Genomic DNA, 23,548 nt, shown 5'->3' with positions numbered 1-23,548 from the left:
AGGCACCTGGTCTTATCATCCGTATTGCCTAGTGGGCTCTTAGCAGCTGTATTTCCTTAACTGGGATTTGTGTGCACACATAAATGCGTATGTGTGCACTCAAGAGCACAACAGTTACTGCAGTGTTTGACAAAAAGCACTTAACTGCTTTAGGTTCTTCTCACTGTGTTCCAGAAGTGGCACAAAGTATAAACTAGGACTTCTGCATCTCATATTTTTCCCTTAATTTCGTGTCATGCTTTACCTAAATCTCTGTATCTCTTCCTTGCAAATATAAGAGGATTGCTTTGGGAATTTTGAGATAGGCGGGGTTTTCTGAACAGAAAATGAAGAATGCCCTTTTGGTTTGTTGTTAAAGCTCAGCTTTAACATCTAGTGCTCATATATTCAGAAAATGGTCTCCAACTCTCCGACTCTGCTCCGTATTCATTGGGAAATCCTTAAAACTTGCCAAGAGTACAAACAGCAGAGAACTCTGTGCTTGCTAAACTGGAATATCAATTTGATTACCTTTAAAACTAGTACTCTAGATAACATTTTCAACTACCCTGTCAGCCAGTTCATGTTTACCATGTTATTAAAAGTAATGTCAACCCAATATGGATTTGAAATGACTATTCCTGCAGCTATGTAGTATTTTCTCAGTACTAAAGCTACTGGCAACAGAAATGGCTGAAACATGACACAGGAAATTTTATGCAAAAGAAATGCCTTCTCTAGTGTCTTCAAATTCTGGGCCACCTTCTCATGCTCTCCTGTGTGAGCCTTATTCTGTTTTTGAGGATGATGCCATTAGCTGTAGTAGCAACCTATTGGTTCTTCTGCTAGTCTCTATTGTTTTATTTTTATTTTTGTTAAAAAAAAAAAAAGTCTCCCGAGGGTGGAGCCCTTACAGGAGTGGAGATACAGCTTTCAAGTTGTCTTCACATGACAAATCTTGCTAAACTGCCCTTTAAACTGATTTATTGTTTTACTGCTTCCTATAAAAGTGGCTCTCACATGTGAGCAGCGCTGACAGGCGAAGGGCAGGATTGCTGAGATTGAGTTGTTACTTGCACAGCTCCGTCTTACAGAACCTCAAACTAAGTGAAAGAGCAATTGAAATGGGCCGCTACTCAGGGAGGAGCAGCAGGCTCATCCTTATGTGCGTTGTGAGCCTTGCGCTTTTCGCTGTTGAGATCTCAGTAGCGTACCTTGGCAATTCTCTTAGCTTAGCTTCAGATGCCTTTGCTGTTCTGTCTCACTTTGTCTCCATGATCATCGGTTTGGTCGGCGTTAGGCTGAGCAGCATCAGATGGCACAAGGCTAACACTTATGGCTTCTCCCGGGCGGATGTGCTGGGAGCCTTTGGCAACTCTGTTTTTGCCACTGCTCTGATGCTCAGCATCTTCATTGAGGCAATCAAGAGGTATCTCAATCCTCAGAAGACAGAAAAAGCATTTCTCGTCCTCATTGTCGGGCTTTCAGGTCTGTTCTTCAATGTGTTAAACTATGCTATCTTCATGGACTGCTGTTTCTGTCATGCACCCCAAGGAGACACTGGAACAGGTAAATAATCTAACGCAGTTACTCAGCGTTCCCAGCCCTCCGCAGTTCTGCTTAGCGGCTTGACTGTTTGCTGTTTCTCTGAGATGGGCAAGTAAAGCATTGTGGTGGCATGTCGTTAGTGGGGGATTTAATGGGATCCTATGTTAGGAACTGCCAGCAGTTCCTCACGCAGCCTCAGCCTCTGTCCCAGGTGGGCTCTGGAAGAAAGACTGTTTCATCCTGGCAGCAAATTGTGCCTGTGGGTGAAGTCAGAGAGGAGGAACACAGCAGTGCTTAAAACCGAAGATGGAGCATGCTGGGCAAGTAGGATATTAACTGAAATTAATGGCAGCTGCACAGGTAAATGTGTCACTTGGTGAATTTGCAGGATGCTGCTAGCAGCTCCCTGGCACACCGTAGCCATTCCTCTCCCGCCAGCAGGTGCGTGTCCCGGTTCTGTCCTGAGAAACGCAAGGCAGCTCCGCTTTGCTTTCAACTGAACGTGGGTCGCATAAGCCAGTGATGAGTTTTGTTCTGTCCCATAAACATAGTGTATGGATTTGTCCGTGGTTTTGTCTTTTTACTTTCAGTAAGGTGAATCTTCTTTGCCTGCAGTAATGCCAACAGGCAAGGCAGTGTCATTGTCTACTGTAGAGGGAATACTCCTTTCATCTGGACTTAATTTTATAATCCTCTCTTAGGTAAAATTTCACATTTATTTTCTCTAGTTCTCTAAATTTAACCTGAGTGGGTTTTTTATTGTATTTATTTTAGAAGAAACGCTATTACTAAATAGAAGTACTCTGAAAAGCATATATATATATATATACATGCATGCACGCACATATGCATGTATATATCTATATCTATATATATATAAACAGAGGAGAATAATGATGTGGGATTCCATCTCTTTCTTGTTATCTTGTTTACGAGGAAAAGATGCTCTTTCCTCAGGCTTAGGAGGCAGAAGTCAAGGCAAATTTTCCAATGCGTCAGTGCCACTAACAGAAATTCAGGTGAATGAACGTGGTGTCTGAATTGTGCTAGTGCAGACCAGCCGTCCTCAGGCAATACCCTCAGAGACACCTGTGCAAGCTGTTGATATCAATGAAAGTTCACTGCAGGGCCAAGGTTTGTAGACCAGCCCTCCGAGTGTCAGGCTCTCCGGAGGAGTGGGAGCGCTGGCTCCGCATCTCCATCCTGTAAGCAGGGAATGGATTTGAACTATCCCCTCACTTGCGGGAGAAGTGCCCTCTTACATCTTCTGTGTGGTTGCTTGTATTGCTCTGAAAAAATATAAACAAAAAAATAAAGAGAGTAGTTCAATCATCTAAGCGTTGTATTGCAGGTGCTGAGAGTGGTGGGAGTCTCTAAATCCAGTGAAGCAAATTATCGCCTGTTTATTAGTGCCGTGTTTTAGTATTGCTATTAATAGCAACAGCCAGCAGTTCACCTAGTTCACCTGTCATGTGATCTAGCATGGGGGACGGAAAAGCGCTGGTGGGTCTCCCGGGCGCTGCGGACAGCAGAAGGGGGAGCCTTGCCGACAGCGAACGTTGCCAGGCAAGGCCGAGGTCCGATGGACACAGGCAATATTGTTCACATGTGTGGATCCAATTTTCCACTCTTTTCCCTTGTTTTAGTTCCAGTATCTACTCCTCAGATTCCCATCTTAGTCCACATATTTTTGTCCAGCAAGTATAAACTTGATTTTTTGAGTTGCGATCCGCAGCCTCCAAACTTGCTCTGGTATCAGTGCCGTGACCCAGCCAGGCCCGGGTTCCCCCTCCACTCGTAGCATGGGTTTGCTTTGCCCCTTTGCCCCTCGCACGTCTGTCCCCGCTGCTGCTCTTGCCTGCTCTCTGCTTCTCGCTCCCCTTCGGCTCTCTGCTCCAATTTCCCAAGTTTTCATCTACTCCATTTCCCCTTTGGCTCTAGCTCCAGCTCAATTCATCTGCCACCTGCTCTCCCCACAGGGCTATCTTGTCCAAAAATGCCCTTTCTCTGCCCTCTAGTTGCGTCTTTGCTCCCCTCTTGGCACCTGACTCCGGCAGCCCAGACCTCTGTGCTACGTTAGCACTGGCAGCGGAGGTCAGCGAGAACAGGGGGGGACGTGCCCCCTTCTCTCTCCTGGTGCCGGCCCAAAGCAGCGTTACATATATCAAATACTTCTATACCAGCTGCGGGAATTGCTGTGTAGAGGTACTTAGGCCAGCTGGGCTGTCCATAGCACCGCGGAGGGCAGCACAGACCAGTTTTTGCTTTGGCTTAGCGAGTATTTCCTGGATTTTGTTAAAACATAGAAATACAAAAGCTTCCCTAAGAAACGTATGCTGGAATGTAAACATTCACAAAACGCTTGTCTTACACTTGCTGCTGGGAACGATGGAGCGGCTTCAGCCAGGGTTTTCTGACAGTTCTGAGGTTCCGTATCACAGAAAATTTTGGCACAAAAATTAAGATTAATTAAGAGTCAAAGTAATAAGCAGCTGAATAAAAAAATCAGACTCTTGTAATAAATACCAGATAACTTTAATACAGGCCATATCTTTTATAGTCTGTAGTAAAAATATAGAAGATTGTTTTATTACACGTAGAGATCAGCTTATTCTTATGTCTTGTGCTCAGTGTTAATCTCTTCTACTCATTTAGATGTGACTTAAAACTGTTAGGGGACCACTGCGGGGAAAGCATGACAGTAGTCTGATTACAGTAATTCTTTGCTGTCTGTCTTGAGAAAACTAATAAAGATTTAACATGGAGAACATGTGATCTGTCATTCTGTGATGGGTGCTGGGGATGGGGACTGGGAAATGAAGGAGAAGCAGCCCAGCCCGACCTGTCTGATTTTAAGTCATGCACAAAATGGTTGGAACCATGAGAAACAAATCTAATTTTCTAATGAAAGGCCTGTTGGTCTTCCCACAGTTCATTAAATAAAACACATTTTGTGTCTGCAGCCAAGTGGCTTGCTCTTGTATTCTGGTAGGTGTGACTGAGCAGGCATGTACATGAGCTTCATATGTGATGAGACCATTAGGTCTTTATTTTTTTATCTCACTGTACACCTGCAACCTGCCTCTGATATAGGAGATGGCATGTAAGCCAGCTGTCACTTAAATGAAAAACAACTTCTTCCTCCTTCTGGGCCTAATGCAAAGTGAGTATGTTTATTCTGAAGCTTGCTGTGAGGCTTACCTGTATTTCCAGGCTTTTGTAGTAGGAATGGGTTGAGGGTATGTGTGCGTGAATGGACTGAGATGAAGAGAGACACCAGCTTTAACTGGCAGGGTGCTTTGGGAAGGCTTTGTTGCTATAGTAGTCTGACCTCAATTTTGTCTATATCGTTGCAAATGTATCGATTCCATGGAAAGGGAGGACATTTACAGGCCAAAATAAGCAGACATGTGGCTGCTTGACCTATACTGTAATGCCAGTGGAGACCAGGTAAGCAGAAGTGTGTACATGTTGAAAAGCAATGGCATTTTTAGCTGTACTCTTTGATTCAACAGATCCAGCAAACAATCCTGCAGGAGACTAAAGTGCTCTAGGGATTAGAAAGCATTTTAAAATGCTTCAAACCTTACTTTAAATGGACACCTAGAGCAGTGCTGCTGCGTGACCACAGATGTTGTAGGGGATGGGGAAACGTGTGCTCTGTTGGTAGACACTAGAAAGGGAAATGGCTTGAAATCCCACTTAATTTCTTTTCCATTCTCTTTCTATTAAATCTGCTTTACAAATCAGCTTGAGCTGTAGATCTCAAAACAGCTCCCACAGGGAACTGTTCCTTTATCCCCATTTTTAGTGATATAAAGAAACTGTGATTTGGCTATCTTTCTGCAAGAGCTCAAGGAAGGAACAAGTCTATGCCCAGCTCTGTCCCTGCAGTACAGAAGTCTCCATGTGAAAGCTTAAAACCCAGCTCAAATGAGTGATATTCTGTACTGCTTTGCATGGCAACCATATCGGAGAAGCCAGCTAACGATGAGAAGCATTATGAGGCCTGGTGCACATGGTAAGAGTACTGGTTCCAGGGGTGTAGGAACTGTCTGCTGTAGGGGAGGTCCAGCAATGGTGTCTTTTCTGCCTATTAGGTATCCTAATACACAACTGCTGACCATTTTGCACCGCCAGAGATGGTGTCAGAAGGGGGGCAGCGAAGCCGCAAGTCACAGTGGAAATGCGTAGTAAGAACAGGCACTGCTTCACCTTCCTGCTCTTCCTAGAATACAGGCTTTCAGTTTCTCAGGTTGTCAAGGAGATTTTCATGATCACTTAATTCACCCACATGTAAGAAAAGAAAAATGACTTCCTGGTGTGAATAAGTTTCTCTCTCAAAGTGACTGACTATGCCAGTCCCATGGCTTGGAGGTGTTTCTAATGCAAAGGAAAGAGCCCTTGATATAGCACCCACAATAACAAACTCATAGTTTACTGTGCTTTCCTCACACAGCTCTGAAAGTATTTTCTCAAGATCGGTTTTACTACTAATTATTACTACTGATTGTTACTATTTTACCTCTAGTTTGAATATCTCTTCATCATGCAGATGCTACTTTTCCCTAAAAGCACCAACCATTTAGTAAACACCTCATGCCAATCCCTGCCCGTGCTACAATCATAGACGGATGCTTGTCAAACATGCAGCACCTGAGTTCACCAGCAAATGGTTGCTTGATTCACCCAGTGCATCCTCATGTGTTTATGTTGCTGGTATTGTGCACCACGATATCCAACTCCTACACGCTTGCCAACACAGTATGTATCAATGAGGGGACATATGCTCTATGCAGTTGTTTCCATAAACCCCAGAGGTATTAGTGTGTTGGCATGCAGGTAACCAAAGCCTACTCTAATCAAGGATTCAGGTTTTCTGGCTTTGATTTCAATAGCATTACTGGAGGCAGTCCTCTCGAACTGAACAAAAGAGCTGAGGGAAACTCTCAAAGTAATTTTAAGTGTTTATTGGATACCAAAGACTGAACACACATCTTTTCTGCAGGCAGTCTTTATTTTAATAATGTGCCAAATCATCCTCACCAAATTCTTCCAAGGCTTATATGTTGGAATCTCTTTCTCTAAGCAGGTACCTAGAAAGGTGGCCAGATCTATGTTAACTTATGCCAGTTAAAAGCTCTAATCCATAATTTTTAAGAAAGACAGGACAGATGGGAAGAGACTGCGAAAGTCTGTTAAGAAGCACGTTTCACTAAATTTTCTTCAGATTTTTTTTTTGTGAATGCTGTGTTCTGTTCAAAAAAACCTCAAAAGCTAATGTAAGGGGGACACATTTTGTTTTCCTCAACCATGTTAAAGGAGAACAATTCTACATCAAAAGAAGCAAAAACAAACATTTTGGGACTACACTTTGGCCAAAATAAAAAGTACAGAAGGAAAATTTTCAGGTCTGTAAGTAAAGAGATCCAAACATCTCTGAATGACAAATACGATAGCAAAAGAGTTATATCAAAACTTATGGACCTATATTCCAACAATACTAGTCCTCTTGAACTTTGGGTAGCTACATTTGCTCTCAACCTTGAACTAATTTCATACTGATGGCAAAGGCAGGCTGCCTGAGTTACATTACAGTAAGTGTTGCGAGCTGTAAGGAAATAAAAGGACTGAAAGATAACCAAGTTCAAAGTCATAAACAGCTTTAGTACAATAGAGAACTTCAAGGTTGATTTGTTACATAAATGAATTCGAATTGTTTTATTTGGACAGCTATTCTGCAGAAAGTTTGCTAAAGGCACAGGTTTGATATGAGCTGCACACTAGAGTCGCTGGTGGGACAGAAAATTAATTTTTTACCATAGGACTCAGTATAATTTACAATGATGAAATCAATGACTCGCTCTCTCCTCATCATGTTCCTCGTACCATGTTTTGGTACCTCCTGATACCAAAGTTAAATCAGGATTGGAAAGGTTATAAGGGAAATTTAGGTGAACTACACATTTTAAAAGGTGAGTTAGCAAGTTGCTGAAATATTCAGGGAAACACTATCCAGGTGCTAGAGCAGATACTACCTGGATATGTCTTAAGGTATGTACAAAGTTTCTTTAGGCTAGGTATTAAGAGTAGAGAATGGTGGTTGGTAACTAACAGACTGAACAACCACCTAAAACCAGAAAAAAACTAATAAAAAGGCATTCCAGACTAGGAACTAAGTCATCTCACATTCATCATTTCAGATTCACTTACCAGTATATCTCAGCCCTCTTTGGATGGGAACAAAAAAATCTGTTGTTCATGTCCCGTCAGCCCCTGGTCTCTCCTCTGGGACAGTTTCAGGAGTGTTGTGGAGAGTGATTATTGTAACCGTGACATTCACCTCTGTGCTCTGCAGAGGAGGCCAGTGAAGCTTCTCCCAGACTGCCACACTCTTGGCTGGGTGCAAACAGACCTAATGAACTAATTTCCCAATCCTTCAGCCCTTCAGAGTACACCAAGAAGCTCTCTCTTCCTCTTTCAGGTAGAGTTCTGTGTAGAATTAGAAGGTGCAATAAATAAAATGAACAAATAGCTAGGAACAAAAACCCCACAAACGGTACTCTTGTACTAATCATATTCCACAAGAAGGTCTGCTGATGTTTATTTTGTGATTCATTGGGTGATCACATTTGTCTGTGATGGAAGCCAACCAAGCTGTTTCCATTTACATTAGCTATGAGTTTGGTCCAGTAATCCTAATTTAAAGAAACAAGATTTACAAAAAAAATTTTCATCTTACAGACTCCTTCAGATCAATTTGCTGTCTGAAATGGAAATAGAGTCTCTCAAGGTTGTCACTAGATATTGTTGGACCAAACATGGTTTAGACTCTGTACAAGGAAAGGAACATAAGCTTAAAGGTCCCGTTTCACCCACCCATTGGATTTTAGGCTCTTGCAGATGAGGATGCTGTCTTTAAATGCACTGTGCTTAGTGGCAATCGCAGCTTTTTAGTGCAAATGTAGTAATTTTCTTCCCATAGTCTTAAAGAAACATGTCTCTTCTTTATAATGTACAGTGGTGTGTGAGTGCTCCTTTCTTTCACTGTTTAGTTTCTTCCAGATCATGCCTGAAATCTCTTTCATTAATCATTTTACTTTTATAATGAGTCGAAAAGTAATCTCTGCCAGGACTTTGATGAGCAGGATGAAGAGTGAACCTTCTTAATTATAGTATCTTTAATTAGTTCTTTATTATCACGATGTTTTTGTTACTATTCAAATTCTTCTATTTACTTTCTGTAGCAACATCGGGTTATAAGTAATTTTATTTTTAATTTAATTTAAATTTTATTTTATTTTCTTTCTTCATCCAGTAGCGGAAGAACAACACTATTGTTATTGTTGTCTGATACTGTAAGATATTGGACATTATATTAGAGAGACATCCTTTTTTCAAAGGCTGGTAATGGCTTTATTTTTAGTTTTTAGGCTTTAGTTTTTTTAATATAGAAAACTTCATAGTTTTCTATAAGGAACAACTACGTAGATTTTAACCTGTCAACTTGAAAATGGATGACTTAAGGAGAATGCGACTGATATTTGCAAAATCATGAGTGGTATAGAGAAGGTCAATAGTCATGGACTGTTCATTCTGTCCTCTAGTACGAGAACTAGGCGATATCAAATGAAACCAGCAGGATCAAGGTTTGAAACAAAGAAAAAGACCATGCACCACGGGTAGAAGCTATTGGCTCTTGTTGCCAAACAACGTTACAGTTTACTGTGGTGAGTGAAAGGCTGAACAAGTATGTGCAAGAGAAATCTACTGAGTGCTACTAAATATGGAAATATCTAGCTCAGAAATTCACTTCAGCTGAAAATACTTGAAGGATGGAAGAGTATCCTGGGAAAGTATCATATATGTTTACCCTGTTGTTACTGCTGCCTAAGCCTCCCCTTATGGCCACAGGGGCAGATGGGCTGCTGGCTGGCTGCCTGGCTGACATAAAAGTGTTAGCAATTTGTGAGTAGAGAAACTTCAAAACTTGGCACACAAAAATCTGGAAGCTTACAGGACTGCTTTGGGTCTTTAGGGTTCAAAATAAAACTAGTCTTGTTCATAAGAAGAAGAATTGAACGAAGTTCAGTTCCTGAACTTTGTTAAAGGGGCTATAGCACTGTATAATTGAATGTCTGCAGTCAATATAAAACACGCTTTTTCCCTTCTTTCCCTTTGCAAAACAATCAGAAACACGGTCCCTTTCTAAAACAATTTAAGGCCAAGTGTTCTGGTACTGCAAGTGGACTGATGGAGGCAGAAGTGTGGTGCTCATGAGGGAAAACCCTCTATGGAAACCCTAGTAATAGCTTGGTGCCTCCTACTTGCAGGATCAAGACTTTCATTTGAACTGCGTGGAAGAGGATCAAAGTCCAAGAGAGTTATAGAGATAACGTACTTCATTCTGAAGGTTCAGTTAAATTAGTTTTTTTTGTTACTGTAAATGACTTGACTTACCAGACAAGAAAGAATGACTGAGGTAACTTTGTTCAGATGAAAGTTTCAGGAGTCATTTGTGTGAGTAGTTGTGGTACCTTGATATGCAGGGCCAGAGGAGGCTTGTACGCATGCTGGTGTAAGTGAAAACTCAGAGTGGGGAGTGAGAAGCAAACAAAAGAGGCAAGAGGATTGTTTGCAGAAAGTGGGAGAAAATGTTCAGTTCCATGACTATGTCTGCTAAACACCCAGAAGACAAAATACTGATCAAACATTAGGCAGCACTGTGAAAGGAACAGAGGATACAGTAGGTACCACTGTTATGCTCCTGTATGAATCTGTGATTCACCTGCGGTTTGAAGACTGTGCAATTTGGTTCCCTCATCTCCAAAACCATAGACTAGACCTGCAAGTGGTTCAGAGATGGACCTATGCTCTAACCCAGTAGAGACACTCTTTGGTCACACTTGTTAAAGGGTGAATTTCAAACTAATGCCAGGTCTTGAGAAGAAGATCAAGATGCATAAACTTAACATGCAGAACGAGGAGAAATCAGTGGCTGGAGAGAAAGATTCAGAGCTGAGGGTCTGACTATGTACTGCTTCTGCATACATACTGCTTCTGACTATTCCAGTGAGTCATCTTTAATTGTGCTCCATGTAAGAGGACTTAGTCATGGTCTTGAGCTATTTGCTGAAAATAATATTTTTAGTACTGCTTCTTGAGAATAACTAATGTATTTTTATATGTTTTTGAAGTGAGTGCAGGGCTATGGTGTGTTTTTGTTTCAAAGGGAATTAATGCATATTTTTGAACGGAGAATGAATGATGTTCCAGGAACTGTATTATACATATTCCTAAAATAAGATCCATGGGTAATTCACTTCAGTTTTATGCAGCTGTAATGAGGTGGGCTTCAGCAAATTTTCTCACTGTAAGTGAAGTGCAAGAGGCAGCATTTGCTATAATTAGTTGCATTAAAGAAGATATAGTCTGTCATTTTTAAGTTTTTCTCTAATACTCTAGTTAAGCTTCCTGTAATTCATATATGTTTCTGCTTTTTATTCCAGTTGTGTCATACGACTTTTTATTTGACAGTATTGTTTAAAATCTCTCATCATATGCTGGTAGATTTAATATTAAAGCTGAAATATGCATTGATTTAATTATGTTATCTGCTCCCATTATTGCGTTGGTTGTTATGGTGAGATTAAAGTGTTCTCTTCAATACATTTAGTTTTATATAGTTGATCATTTTGAATATTGCAGGATACTTTTATTGCTTGGGCATTGAATGTGCGAAGGGCATATACAAGACCCTCCAGTTAATTGGGAGTTGTGCGTGTTAACCCTTGTGATGAGGGAGGTTATCGCCCAAATGGCTCCATATGTCCGCTCAAGCAGCTGAGCTCTGCCCCAGGCTGTATGCAATACAGGTGTTGGCTGTGCACACAGAATTTAGATGGAATTGAGGTGCCTCGTGTAAAGGCTGTACTCCAGCATGGGACGAAACCTTGTCAATGGCAGTAACAATGCAATATCTCTTGAGAGTTAGAATAAAAGAGGAATCTTCCTCTAGGTCTTTAATTTTTAGTCGTAGAGAACCACGACTTTGGTGGGAGGGGCATGATAGTGTTCCCCCGTCCTGTCTGCTTATAATCTGATAGTTAGACCAGTATACACTTTATCAAGAGCAGTGAAAAATTTAGTGACACTTTGGTGTGAATCGTAGTAGCTGAAGTAGTAATTTCAGGACACTGTTTTCTCCAGTTCTTCTGTCTTTTATTTAAGTTTATTCTTCTTGAGCTCGATACTGATTTTCTTTCTTATTTATTTCTGGCAAGAAACACATTGAAAGTCCAGTGTGAGATCTCTGAAAATGTAGTGACAGCAGTTGTTTCTTAAGAACCCAGCAGTTGGAAATGGCTTAATTTCTGGCAGCTCCTTTAATTACCCTATTGCTCTCATCATCTCAAAATGCCATTTTAATAGCGATGCTCTCGCCCTTTTCCAATTGCATGCATGGGTGCCGCTTTCCAAAGAATGAAAAAATTCTGCGAACATGGAGTAGAGGTGTCCTCATTTATTATGCTCCCTACAGTCTGCGGGGTAAAATAACTGCATGATATTAATTTCCCCCCGGCTATGCTGGATTCGCGCACATTTACGTGCGGTTTGAGCGTGACTCTTTTTAGAGTATTGACAGGTATTGACAGGAACTAATCTGGTGGTTCAGTAGATGGCAGTCTATGCTTTGATTTGGCACTCACGCCATCAATGAAGTACCAAAGGAGCGCATTTATCGGGCCTGTCACTACAACTTCGCTGTGCTGGGACAGCCCACGAAACACCGGTACCCGGCGCGCAGCAGAGCCCAGGCCAACATGCTGCCTTTGCCCAGAGCTCCGTGTCTTTGCGGGAGGGGCACGGTCAGGCGGGCGCGCCCGCTTTTGCCCTCCCTGCGCGGGCCCCTGCTCTCGCCTGCGGCCCCGCGGCCCTCACCGCCGCGCCGGGCCGGGCCGGGCCGCGCGGGGCGGGCAGGGGCGGCCGCGCCGGGCCGGGGCCGGGCCGCGGGCGGAGCCAGGCGGCGGCGGCGGCGTTAAGGGCGGGGGCGGGCGGCGCTCGGTGGCTGCGCGGCGGCGGAGCCGGGCGGCGGCGGCGGCGGCAGCGGCCTCGGCATGCGCCGGCGCTAGCGGCAGAGCCCGTGCGCCGCGATGGGGCGGTACTCGGGGAAGACGTGCCGGCTCATCTTCATGCTGGTGCTCACCGTCGGCTTCTTCGTGGCCGAGCTGGTGTCGGGCTACCTGGGCAACTCCATCGCGCTGGTGTCCGACTCCTTCAACATGCTCTCGGACCTCATCTCGCTCTGCGTGGGCCTCTCCACGGGGCGCATCGCCCGCCGCAGCCGCCGCGGGCCCCGCGCCACCTACGGCTACAGCCGCGCCGAGGCGGTGGGGGCGCTCAGCAACGCCGTCTTCCTCACCGCCCTCTGCTTCACCATCTTCGTGGAGGCCGTGCTGCGCCTCGCCCGCCCCGAGCGCATCGACGACGCCGAGCTGGTGCTCATCGTCGGCGCCCTCGGCCTAGCCGTCAACCTCGTGGGGCTCCTCGTCTTCCAGGACTGGGCCGCCTGCTGCCGCCGCCGTCCCCCGCCGCCCCCCGGGCCCGGGCCCGCCGCCGCCGCCGCCGCCGCCGCCGCCGCCGCCGCCGAGCCCCCCCCCGCCGCCGCCGCCGCCGCCGAGCCCCCCGCCGCCGGCGCAGCAGGTGCCCTTCGGCTGCAGCCTCGCCTCGCCCCGGCCCGCTCCCCTCCCTGCTGCTGCTGCTGCTGCTGCTGCTTGCCCCGGCGCCACCGCCCTGCCCAGCCTCTGCCACGAAGGGGCCGTTTCCGACCCCCAAACCCGCCGCCGCCTCCCCCGGGCTTTGCACCGCGTCCCGGCTGGGGGGTGTGAGGGGGGGTGTGTGCGCCCCAAAAGCCATTGGAACGTGGCTTTGTCCCTGTGTGTGTGTGAGCGTGAGTGTGTTTCTGTCTTTTTATTTTTCCTTATTCGTTCAAATTCGTTGGTTTTGAGAAGGTCGATGTTTTTTCTGTTTGTAGAACTTATACACAACACAGCGTTTCTTCTTTGAATGCAGGTGATTCACCAAATGACCAAAAGAGGCCTGAGGAGAGGTCTGAGAGGAAAACAGAGAAAAAATCCGAAGCCTTGAACATCAGAGGTACAGTGATGGGATCATAAGGCTAATATTATATTAGATGTAAACATCTTCTGGTTTCCCCTTCACGTTATTTTTTTCAAATGTCAGCAAATACCAGAGCAAAAGTACAGGAATTTTCTATGTATTTGGGCCTGGTTGTCTTTAACATAAAGGTGTTGGTTGTGTGAAGTTGCATGGATATGAATAACAAAATAGGGTGATGCTGATGTAAACCATGTGCTGATTTGGTTCTTTACATGTGTTCATGCTTTGATTTTAATCCTTTTCAAAAAGTTGCAGGTGAACCTTTTGGAAAGGATGCAAAGCCTCTTGCACTAGGTTGCAGTCACTACAGGCTTTATAGGGAGATAAAGCACCTGTCTTTGAGACACCTCTTTGGGTATCACAGCTTTAGTAGTCACACAGTTTTCAACTTTTACGTGCTTTTAGGCAGAAATCAGAGTTTCTTTAAATCCCAGGGTTAACACTGTAATTGTAGTCAACACGAGGAACAAGTGCTGAAACTGAAACCCTAGCACAGTGGCTTTCCAGGTCCTTGAACTGTGAACCACTCCCTGAGCGTGTGCAGAGTCAGCCCTTTTACAGCACAGGATTCAGCAGATCTCTGGGTAGCTACTGAGGCAAACAGGAAGGCTACTTTTAGGAATAAATTAAACAGAATATCTGTATATGTGTGTAGGCATACATATATACATGTGTGTTCCAAACAGGACCAGAACTGGGTATCTTTGAGTATATTGAACAGTAACTTCATTCTTCAGCGAAAGGACCATTACAAAGCTGTAATAAGAACAGTAGTTTCAGGTTTCTTATAGACACTCTTATGGACATGTGATATTCCTCCAAAGTAAGTTATGTAGGTGGCATCACATTAGGTGGATGTGGCAGTCAGGCACCTGTTTTTAATGTATATATAAAGACTTTTCAAAAGTCTTTTCAGTGTTATGCAGATATGCGTGTGCAGGGGAGGAGAAGACACGTTGCAAATTGAACTGCATCCTACAACAATGACACATGCCTGAATATCTAGAAACCGCTATCAGAGGATTTTATGTCAGAGTTCAGGCAACTGTATTGGAGCAGGACAAGCAATCTGTCATCTTCAGGGGTGGAGAAGAGAAGGAGAAAACCAAACAATGAGTGTATTTTAAAGAAAGGCTTACTTGCCTAGATGGCAGTGCTTGGGCATAGTAATGTTGGGAAACTAGCAAAAATGTCTGAAGGATAAGGAGTTTTGTGTCAGTTATTTTAAGATACCTGTCCTCTTCTATTTTAAAAAGAGAACTTTTCTTCAAGCACTATTTAAATTATATTGTCTTTGTAAGATCTATCTATTCTTATTGTCCTTACTAATATTCCTTCCTGCTTTGGCCAGTGTTACAGATAAATCTCTAAAATTCTGCCTGATTCAAAATCTATGTTTTATCTTCTGCTGCTGGAAGTTAGTTATATATCCATACTTAAAACTTCATAATCATCTTGTAAAAAATGATATACATTATAGAATTAGTTTCTTCCTGGAAAATGAGGCTGGACAAAATGGATTGATAGAGATAATTCTTCCTTGATTTTAACATGATAGGAACAGAAATTCAGACATTCTGCCTAGCTGCACTAATTATTATACTGTAAAATTATTCCTTTTTATTTCATGAGCATATGCAGAATAGTAGCCTTAGACTAACTGGCATTTATCAAAATTAAATATTTTTGTAAAAATATATTTTCACTTTGTTAGTTCAAACACAAGCTATGTCTATGGGTTATCTATGGTATTATCATAGTGACTTTATTTAATAAAAAGGCATTTTCAGTTCTATTTTATAACCACAGCTCCTCGGGGTCTGTAGGGAAATGAGTTCACTTCCCTCTGGGCCCTCATTATGTGAGGCATAATTAAGACACACATACTAACCAGGTTAATTTTGCATGTCAATTAAATAAGCGTTTCCCAAATTCTGTCTTCTCAATTCATAGTTTATCACAATTCCTACATATTTGTAACTTTTTTTAATCAAAAAAAGTTATGAAACATTTTCTTACTCTTTTTAAGTTAAGCTCTTTTAATCAGTTACCTTAGAAATTGTCTTGTCTATCCCTCTTGTCAGGGTTAACAAGAAATCCAGATTACCTATAAAAAAAAAAGAAATACCGCAACAGTGTTGCAACAGGCAAACTATATGGGAGTTTGCCAGTCAGACAGAATACTCTTGACTCTAGCAGAAAGAGCTGGATTCATTGAAAGTTTGTACTTTCTTATCTTCCTCAAATGAACCAAGGAACTCTTAATGATTATCGCTTTCATTTTGCGCACAGAGGTGTTCAGGCACCGAGCTGGCAAGGACCAGCAGCAAAGGCAGGGAGGGCTCTGGGCCTGAAGAAATTCAGTGTCTAGCATCACTGAAGGGTTGAAGCTCGCTCAGCTGAGCTGTTAATGCATTTCAGGGGGAGCCATCTGTGTCTTTTCTAGCCCAGAGGAAGGGATTAAATTGGAGTGAAGCCTTCAAAAGTGCTGTTACAGGGATGTTAAGGAGAAGTGGCCAATTTTAGTCTCTCATGTACTCGAAATGAAAAGAAAAATGTTGACAAAGGAGTTAACTTTATACATTTAGAGATAATACAAATTAAGCATGGGCTGAAGTGAAATCTGGGTGTGAATAGTAAAGGCTGACAAAACTGGAGTGCTTTCTAGTAATGACAAGAAGAGGAAAGACTATTTGAAATAGTGAAAAAACAATGAAGGGTCTCCAATTATTGTAACAGGGTAGCAAGAACATTGCTTGGTCGTTATACTTCAAAGTGGGACTAAAAATATGTTATTACCAAGGCCCTCTCTTGTCTCTTTTTGTTACCTTGAATGTGAAGACATATGTACAGATGTAAAAAGTTGTATGCAGTGTTCCTCTCCACTTAGAGTAGCACAGGCACATAAAAAAAATTCAGACCAGACTCAGAACTTCTTTGAGTCTGAAGGCTAGTGGCATTGGTGGGGCAAAGATTAATTTGATAAGAAATCAAACTTAATCTAAAAATCAGAATTTGAGGCATTTGGAACCATAAGACCGAGGGCTCCTTGGCTTACCTTAGGTAATTTTTCAGATTTCAAAAAAGTCACAGAAGCTGAGAGACGAGCAATTATTACTTTTTAGTGGTGGTTTGTGGCTCTCTTAGCTTCCAGGATAGAACTGGTAGATTTAATCGTCAATTTTTAATTGAGAATGCCATTTAAATGTGCCAGATTTCTTAATAATTGGCAGACATTTAAGCAAGCACCTTTTACGTTGCCATGGTGTTGCAGTTGCACCACAGTTGCTAGCATACCCTCAATGCTTAATAACGCATCGCACTTACACAGCTGTGGCTCAGAGTCAATATTTTCCTCTCTGTTGTGTTCTGAAAGCTGTTGTTGAAAACTTTGCTTGTAGTACTAGCATCTGAAATACATAACTTTCATGTAAAGTAAAATAGATTTGAAAAATATAACATTTTCTTATAAACTGTACCCCCCCACAAAAAAATACTAATATAAGGCTTTGTTGTGTCATTTGTTTTTAGGTGTTCTTTTGCATGTTATGGGAGATGCACTTGGATCTGTGGTTGTGGTAGTTACAGCTACAATCTTTCATTTACTTCCTCTGAGTGCTGATGCGCCATGTAACTGGCAGTGCTATATCGATCCAAGCCTGACAATAATTATGGTGTTCATCATTTTGTCTTCTGCATTCCCGCTTATCAAAGAGACCTCGGTTATTTTATTGCAGATGGTTCCCAAAGGTGTTAATATGCAACTACTGAGTAAGTCAAATTTGTTGTTGAAATGCTATTAATTTTAATGATATACTGCGATGCATATGTTGTTTCTGGAATGATATGTTTGGATTAGGTGCTCATAACAGCTCTAAATTCTCAAGAACCATGAGCAATAGTCACATGCCTGTGTCCTAGCAACATGACTCAAATCTCTCTGGATTAGTTAAAGCGTGCATTTTGAGAATGTGGTACTCCAGCAATATGCAAAAAATAGCAGGTCTTGAACTGCTAATGCTTTGTGTGGGGTGCTTGTGAGAGAAACAACATTGAATTTTAGTATTTCCCAACCCTGCAGTGCTTCCTTCTAAAGACTTCCAAAACACCTTAGAAATTCCAATTAAGATCAGTTAATTATCCAGCGTGAACGATGCCAAGCTTTCTGGCGTTGTTGGCTAACACGTTGGCTAGTTACCGTGTAACACTGTCTATTTCTGGAAGCCCGTCGTGCTCAGGACTAAACACACCAGAGGATGCAGGCCTCGGCCGAGGAAATGGTAGTCTCACGTTGAATCGATCTTCCACAAAGTGCTGATTAATTGCTGCTAGGGAGTCAACGAGAGCGTATGAAGCCACAGGCGCAGAAGGCCCTGCTCACATGGTCGCTGCGAGTCTGAACTGAAGTCAGCTGGCAACGGAGATATTGATAAAGTGCAGCTCTTTTAGAAAAGAGACTGCTGCTTTCAGATAAGCGTCTTCATAAGAGTGAGACAGCTGGTCACCAGCCCATGCACCAAAGCCTCTAATAACTTTCTCTTATGTTTTCCAGCTGACAGACTAGCTCATGTGCCAGGGGTTAGCAACCTCCATGAGGTGCACGTCTGGGAGCTTGCAGGTGGGAAGAATATTGCTACTCTTCATGTCAAGTGCCAAACCCCTACTGTTTACCAAGATGCTGCTTATAAAATACGGAAGGTTTTCCATGAAGCAGGGATCCATTCTGTGACCATCCAACCGGAGTACCTTGACCACAAGACCTCCCAGCTCCTGTGCAGCTCGCCCTGCATCTCAAAAGAGTGTGACTCTCAGCTCTGCTGCAGTCAGCAGGAGGCATCACTCCCCCAAACTAATGGCTATGTCGAGAAAAATGAGAGTGGCCTTTCTGCAGTGCGTAAAGACAATGGCTCAAGCAAAAATGATATTGAAATCCCTATTGAGTACCCACTGACAGAGGATACTATTAAAAACAAGAAAAATTGTACAATGTCTGATGACAAATCGCGGTTGAGCAGTACGCGATTTTAAGCAGTTCACTCTGCGTAATCTTTCCTTAGAACAAAAGTATCCTGGCCGAAAAGCGGGCCATCACAGGTTGTAGCTAAGTTGGTGTGGCAAAGAGAAATCTGTACTTTAGCTGTAAACCAAAATACACTTAAAAAGCTTGCATCTGAAATAAGAATTAATATTTTCATGATGAGTCTTGTGCTCGTCTAAGAGTTTTCTGATACAGCCTAACACAGTTCCTTATCAAACTATGCGTGCACTTCTATTATTAGGGCAAACCGGGTGTACTGCAGCCTACACTGATGCTTGCAGTTTATGGCCAGTGGCACTGCAAATTGAACTCTGGCTTTTCTACTGAAGTGGGCTGTGTCCTGAAAGCCCTATAGCAAGTGAGTGTAGTGAGTACTGGACTGAAGTACTGTATATTTATAAAGGACTTCAGTAGAGATGTTTTACTGATCCTTAAAGCCCATTTTGCATAAACAGGAGTTCATTTTTAACAGTAACTCTTGTGCTTCTGTACTGTGAGTTTGTGAATGAAGTTAAGAGTGTCTAATAGGGAGAGGAAGCACTCAGGAAAGTTTGGCTTGCATTATTTTCTTGATTGACTTCTGTATTTAGGGTCAGAGCAGAAGCTGATCCTACTTCTCTACTAATAATACTGGAGTCTTAGCTTAATTACAGATAAGTGTGCTAACGAATATACTTCCTCTTATGAAAGCTAAAGGGTACTTACTAGCTAATATTGTCTCTGCTGATTCTAGTAAATGAAAATGCGGGCAGTCATCAACTTTTTTTGTTCACTGTTGTGATTATACAACTCCTTTTCTTTTTTTTTTTCTTGACAACAGACGTTATAATCGCTACAGTCATAATACTGCAATCATTCCACATGATAATGAATCTTTAACACTGAGTGTCTGTCATTATTCATACTGAATAAATAAGCTAATGTAGCTATCAGGAATAGTTAAAATTCTGCAACTCCATTTTGCCATTAAGACACAATTTAATATTGCATTAATTAAGAAAGTCCCTTTAAAATTTTATATGCAGTGTTACCACTTAAAGGGAGCTGTTTAGAGTATGGGGAATTTTTCCTGTTTTAATCTAGATTCCCTCTTGTAGATTGATTTTAAACATTCAAGCCCCCCTCTCCCCACCAAGGGATGTATTTAGTGAAGCATTTCCATTATCTTTTTGCTACTTATACTTCTTGAGGACATGCTAGGGTGCTTTAAGGAAAACAACACGACATGCCCTGTCACCACCAGATCCTCACCGAGCAAAGCACATGGCCTCACCTGGCTAGGCAGATCCGATCCAGAAGCTTTCAAATGAGTTTTGCTATCAAAAGCAGCCTTTCAGTGCTGCACCTAGCCTGGACAAGCTATTTATTTGTTTGCAAGGACACCTTTATAAAATAGTGGTGTTCTTTACCTCAATGGCACCTTAGCAGAAAGGGCAAAGAGATTTCCTGCCTGGGCTGGGAAAATACCAGGACTTTCTTGTAAGGCTAGCTTGAAAGTAGCCAACTCCTTATTAATAAGGATGATTACATTAAGTCAATGAATATTAAAAGACACAGCAGGATGTTTTGCTGCTTGGTAAATGATATTTACTGAAGGAATGATTGCAATCTAAATAGCACATTTCTAGATTTGTATTTACCCCTTTTGAGCAGATTCTTGAGTAAATGAATATATTTTTATAACCTTCCATGGTAGGTTTGTATTAAATATGTTAAACTATATGTTAATAGCACTAATAGCTTGATCCTGCAGTCTCTTTGACCCTGTTGGCAGCAGTAGAGGTGAAAGCAGCAGGATTTTGCTTCACAGTTGAACAAATTAATGTAAATCAGGAAACACAAGAATTACTCTGCCATTTAAAAGTGTATGGCATGAGGTAAGACAGCCTTTGCTTATGTTCTGTTTTTCTGTCTTTTTTATTTTCAGCTATGATGATGTTTAAATGTAGGGTTTTAGATCTATATAATATATTTATAGGGTTGTGTGCTTCTCCCCCCCCTCCTTTGAGAACCAGAAGAGAAGGCTCTCAAAATAATAACAAAGTCTATGGGTGAACTCACCTCCTGCTCAGCTCCCAGATATCCTTTTAATAAAAAGCACTCTTTCATGCTCATGCATTTGTGTCTTAAATCAGGTAGCCTTTTTTTCTGTATTAAATTGTTGAAAGATGTAATAGCAGTATTGTTTTACTCTGGAATTAGAGGTGTTTAATGTTGAGGTATTTGATAAAATGGACTGTCTTTTTCTTTATTCTTCTAATACTTGTTAAAACAGTGGTTATCTATTTCTTAAGTCTTTAAAAGTGTTGTAACCTGAATATACAATGAAGTAACATTCTTAAACTTTTTTGCCTGTCTGGTCAAATGTACTGTAATTATGTACTGAATGTACTGTAGCCTGTGAATAAATAGGAAAATACCAGGGGTTATAGAAATCTTCAGGTCTAGAAAACAAGTATATTCAAATTTTGTTTTATTGCATCAAATCCGTTCAAATTACTTAAGCAAACAAAACCAACAGAACAGTGTTACTGAGTAGGTGAACCGTGCTTTTTCTGTGGAGAGACTTTTGGGGTATCCCACAAAGGTCCCTGTCCCAGTATCTTTGTCTTCGTTTGGATCCTACAACAATTTTTTTTTCTCCTCTGGTTTTAAATGTGTCAAAACTAGGCTCTACTGGATGGTGCTTTGATACTTTTGTAGAAGATATCATTGCAGTCAGCATGTACTTTTTATTGGCTTATTTCCCTTAAGTTCTTGGCATATTTTTTTCTCATTCTCTTGAAGTACGTTTACCTCATTTCAAAATATATTTCAGTATTCGCCCTAATCTAGGGCACTTGTTCTGGATTCAGTTCTGTAGCATATTACATTTTGCTAAATTCTTTTTTTGGCCTCTTTAACCTCATTGCTTTTTCCCCCTCATTTCAATAATGTAAAATTTCTGATTACTGCAGTTGCTTGTGCCACCCTGTTCTCTTCTTCAGCATTTCCTTTCCACTTGCACCGTGATGGCGTTCACTTTCTCTTGCAGTATTCCCCCTTTATGGCCATCACTGTTGTCCGTAGTAAAGGAATTCTGCTTAAAACGCAGGTGACTTTTAAACAATTGTTCAGTTTGTGTGGCCCTCTGATCCATAACCAGTCACACATGTGACCAAGTCATATGAGCATGACACGTTTGCTGGCCAAGGAAGATAGTGTTTGGACCAAGAGTAGTGGCTGCGATAGATTAACCTGACATTGTTTGCGAAAGCAGTTTCCTGGCCTTCATCAGTTGCGGGCCTTTTTTGTTGCCTTTTCATATGTTATCCTTTGACCAAACATACCCATTTGACTTTTAATTTTTCATTCTTCTGTATCTCTGTTAATGCAGATCTTGCCTTTGCTCTTCTTTCTTCTTATGATATTTATAGCAGTTTCCTTTGCTTTACCAAGTTTTCAGTTGACTTCCTTTTCCTTATATTCTTTTTCAGATACTTATTTTGACTTGTGATGCAACCATTTTTCCTTTTAGTATTTTTCGTTCTTTGTCTTTTCGATAAAGACAGTAAGGTTTTGCTAGCTCCTGGTGGTGGTGATGTACGTATACTACAGTTTACAAATACCTCTTTTATGCACTGGTTTAATTTTTGCACTCCATTTTATTCAAATTAATCTGCTTTTTGGTCTTGCTCAGTGATACACTTTACCATTGCAAACTAATTTTTGACCATGTTTACTTCTACCTGCTCTCCATTTTTTGTTTTGTTTTTTCTTGTTTCTTCACTCTCTCACTCAATTATAATGTTCACCTTCCTGAAAGTTACCTTTTATTCTGAACCTTGAAGGTGACGTGTTGGCACCTATATTTTCCCTGAGGTGAAATTCACTGCGCAAGGTGGTGAATAGCCTGGCCTGATGTGAGCTACCTCGAGGGCTGTTTTATGTCCTTTGGACTGCGCAGAAGCGCTAAGTGGTCAGCCTGGTATGCATCACTGGAGTTCTTGTGGGCGTTCCACCTGAACCAGCTTTCAAAGAAAGTTGGTTTCTAAACCTGAGAAGGTATAATGAAATTGGAGTTCATTTAGTTAACACCTGTGGGGAAAATTTGGAACACTAATTGGAATGTGGGTAAAATCTTTTCAGAAAAGATAATCAAAGTACTATGAAGATTTCTACAGATTCCACTACTTACTCTGCTGTACAGTGGTAGCACTTTCAATGGTAAATACTTTATTTGAACTGTGATACCTTGATATGAGGACGTCACTGTATAAAGTTGTTACGTTTATGGAGTTATGTTGCTTAAGTTTCCTCCAGGTTTTTCTGCTTGTTGTGTGATTTAAATAAGGTGCCAAAATATAATTTCCATGATTGCTGAATCAATGAAGTGTAAATATCACTGTGTTTTTATTAACTATGAGTGGAAAAATTCCTTAAAGTTTTATGTACAGTTATATTTTTTTTCAAAATGAAGTTTGAATGTGCTGTAAATAAAGTATATTTTTAAATAAGAACCTGTTGTACTGAGCTTGTAACTCCGGGGTACTAGACAAGAGTATTGGCTGCAACCTGATGTGGTGTTTGCAGACTGCGAATGTTGCATCACTACATAGCTCTGCCAGTTTATGCCTGCTGATTCAGTGTTTAGTTTCTGCTAAACAGCTCTTCTGCTTTCTCTGATTGCAATGCAGTTCTGCATCTTTCAGGTGTGTGTGTGTGTGTCTGCAAGGATGCCACTGTCTGTGGAGATACACACGTGTGTATGATCGTGCTCAGGGGAGCTTTGCGATTCTTGTGTCTGGGTTTCATGACTTGAAC

General features: G+C 41.8%; 1 protein-coding gene across 2 annotated transcripts; it reads left to right on the top strand.

Annotated features, from left to right (window-relative positions):
- The first annotated feature begins 1,024 nt into the window (after positions 1-1,024).
- On the top strand, positions 1,025-22,768 carry SLC30A10 (solute carrier family 30 member 10). Of its 2 annotated transcripts, none has more exons than XM_064509707.1 (4): positions 1,025-1,548; positions 13,600-13,683; positions 17,239-17,478; positions 18,260-22,768. In XM_064509707.1, the coding sequence occupies exons 1-4, from the start codon at positions 1,104-1,106 to the stop codon at positions 18,733-18,735; spliced, it is 1,245 nt and encodes a 414-aa protein (XP_064365777.1). In that variant the 5' UTR covers positions 1,025-1,103; the 3' UTR covers positions 18,736-22,768. The 2 variants fall into 2 exon arrangements, with proteins under 2 accessions (XP_064365777.1, XP_064365776.1); XM_064509706.1 differs by lacking the exon at positions 1,025-1,548 and adding an exon at positions 12,574-13,230.
- Positions 22,769-23,548: the final 780 nt, after the last annotated feature.

Source organism: Dromaius novaehollandiae, chromosome 3, assembly GCF_036370855.1.
Source record: "Dromaius novaehollandiae isolate bDroNov1 chromosome 3, bDroNov1.hap1, whole genome shotgun sequence".
NCBI lineage: Eukaryota > Metazoa > Chordata > Aves > Casuariiformes > Dromaiidae > Dromaius > Dromaius novaehollandiae.
Note: the sequence above shows the minus strand (reverse complement) of the source record. Positions and strands in the feature narration are given on the sequence as shown.

Coding starts and splice junctions, on each gene's coding strand:
- SLC30A10 (XM_064509706.1), top strand. CDS start 12,681: ATGGGGCGGTACTCGGGGAAGACGTGCCGGCTCATCTTCATGCTGGTG. Junction 13,231..13,599: donor CCCCGCCGCCGGCGCAGCAG/GTGCCCTTCGGC, acceptor CTTTGAATGCAG/GTGATTCACCAAATGACCAA. Junction 13,684..17,238: donor CGAAGCCTTGAACATCAGAG/GTACAGTGATGG, acceptor ATTTGTTTTTAG/GTGTTCTTTTGCATGTTATG.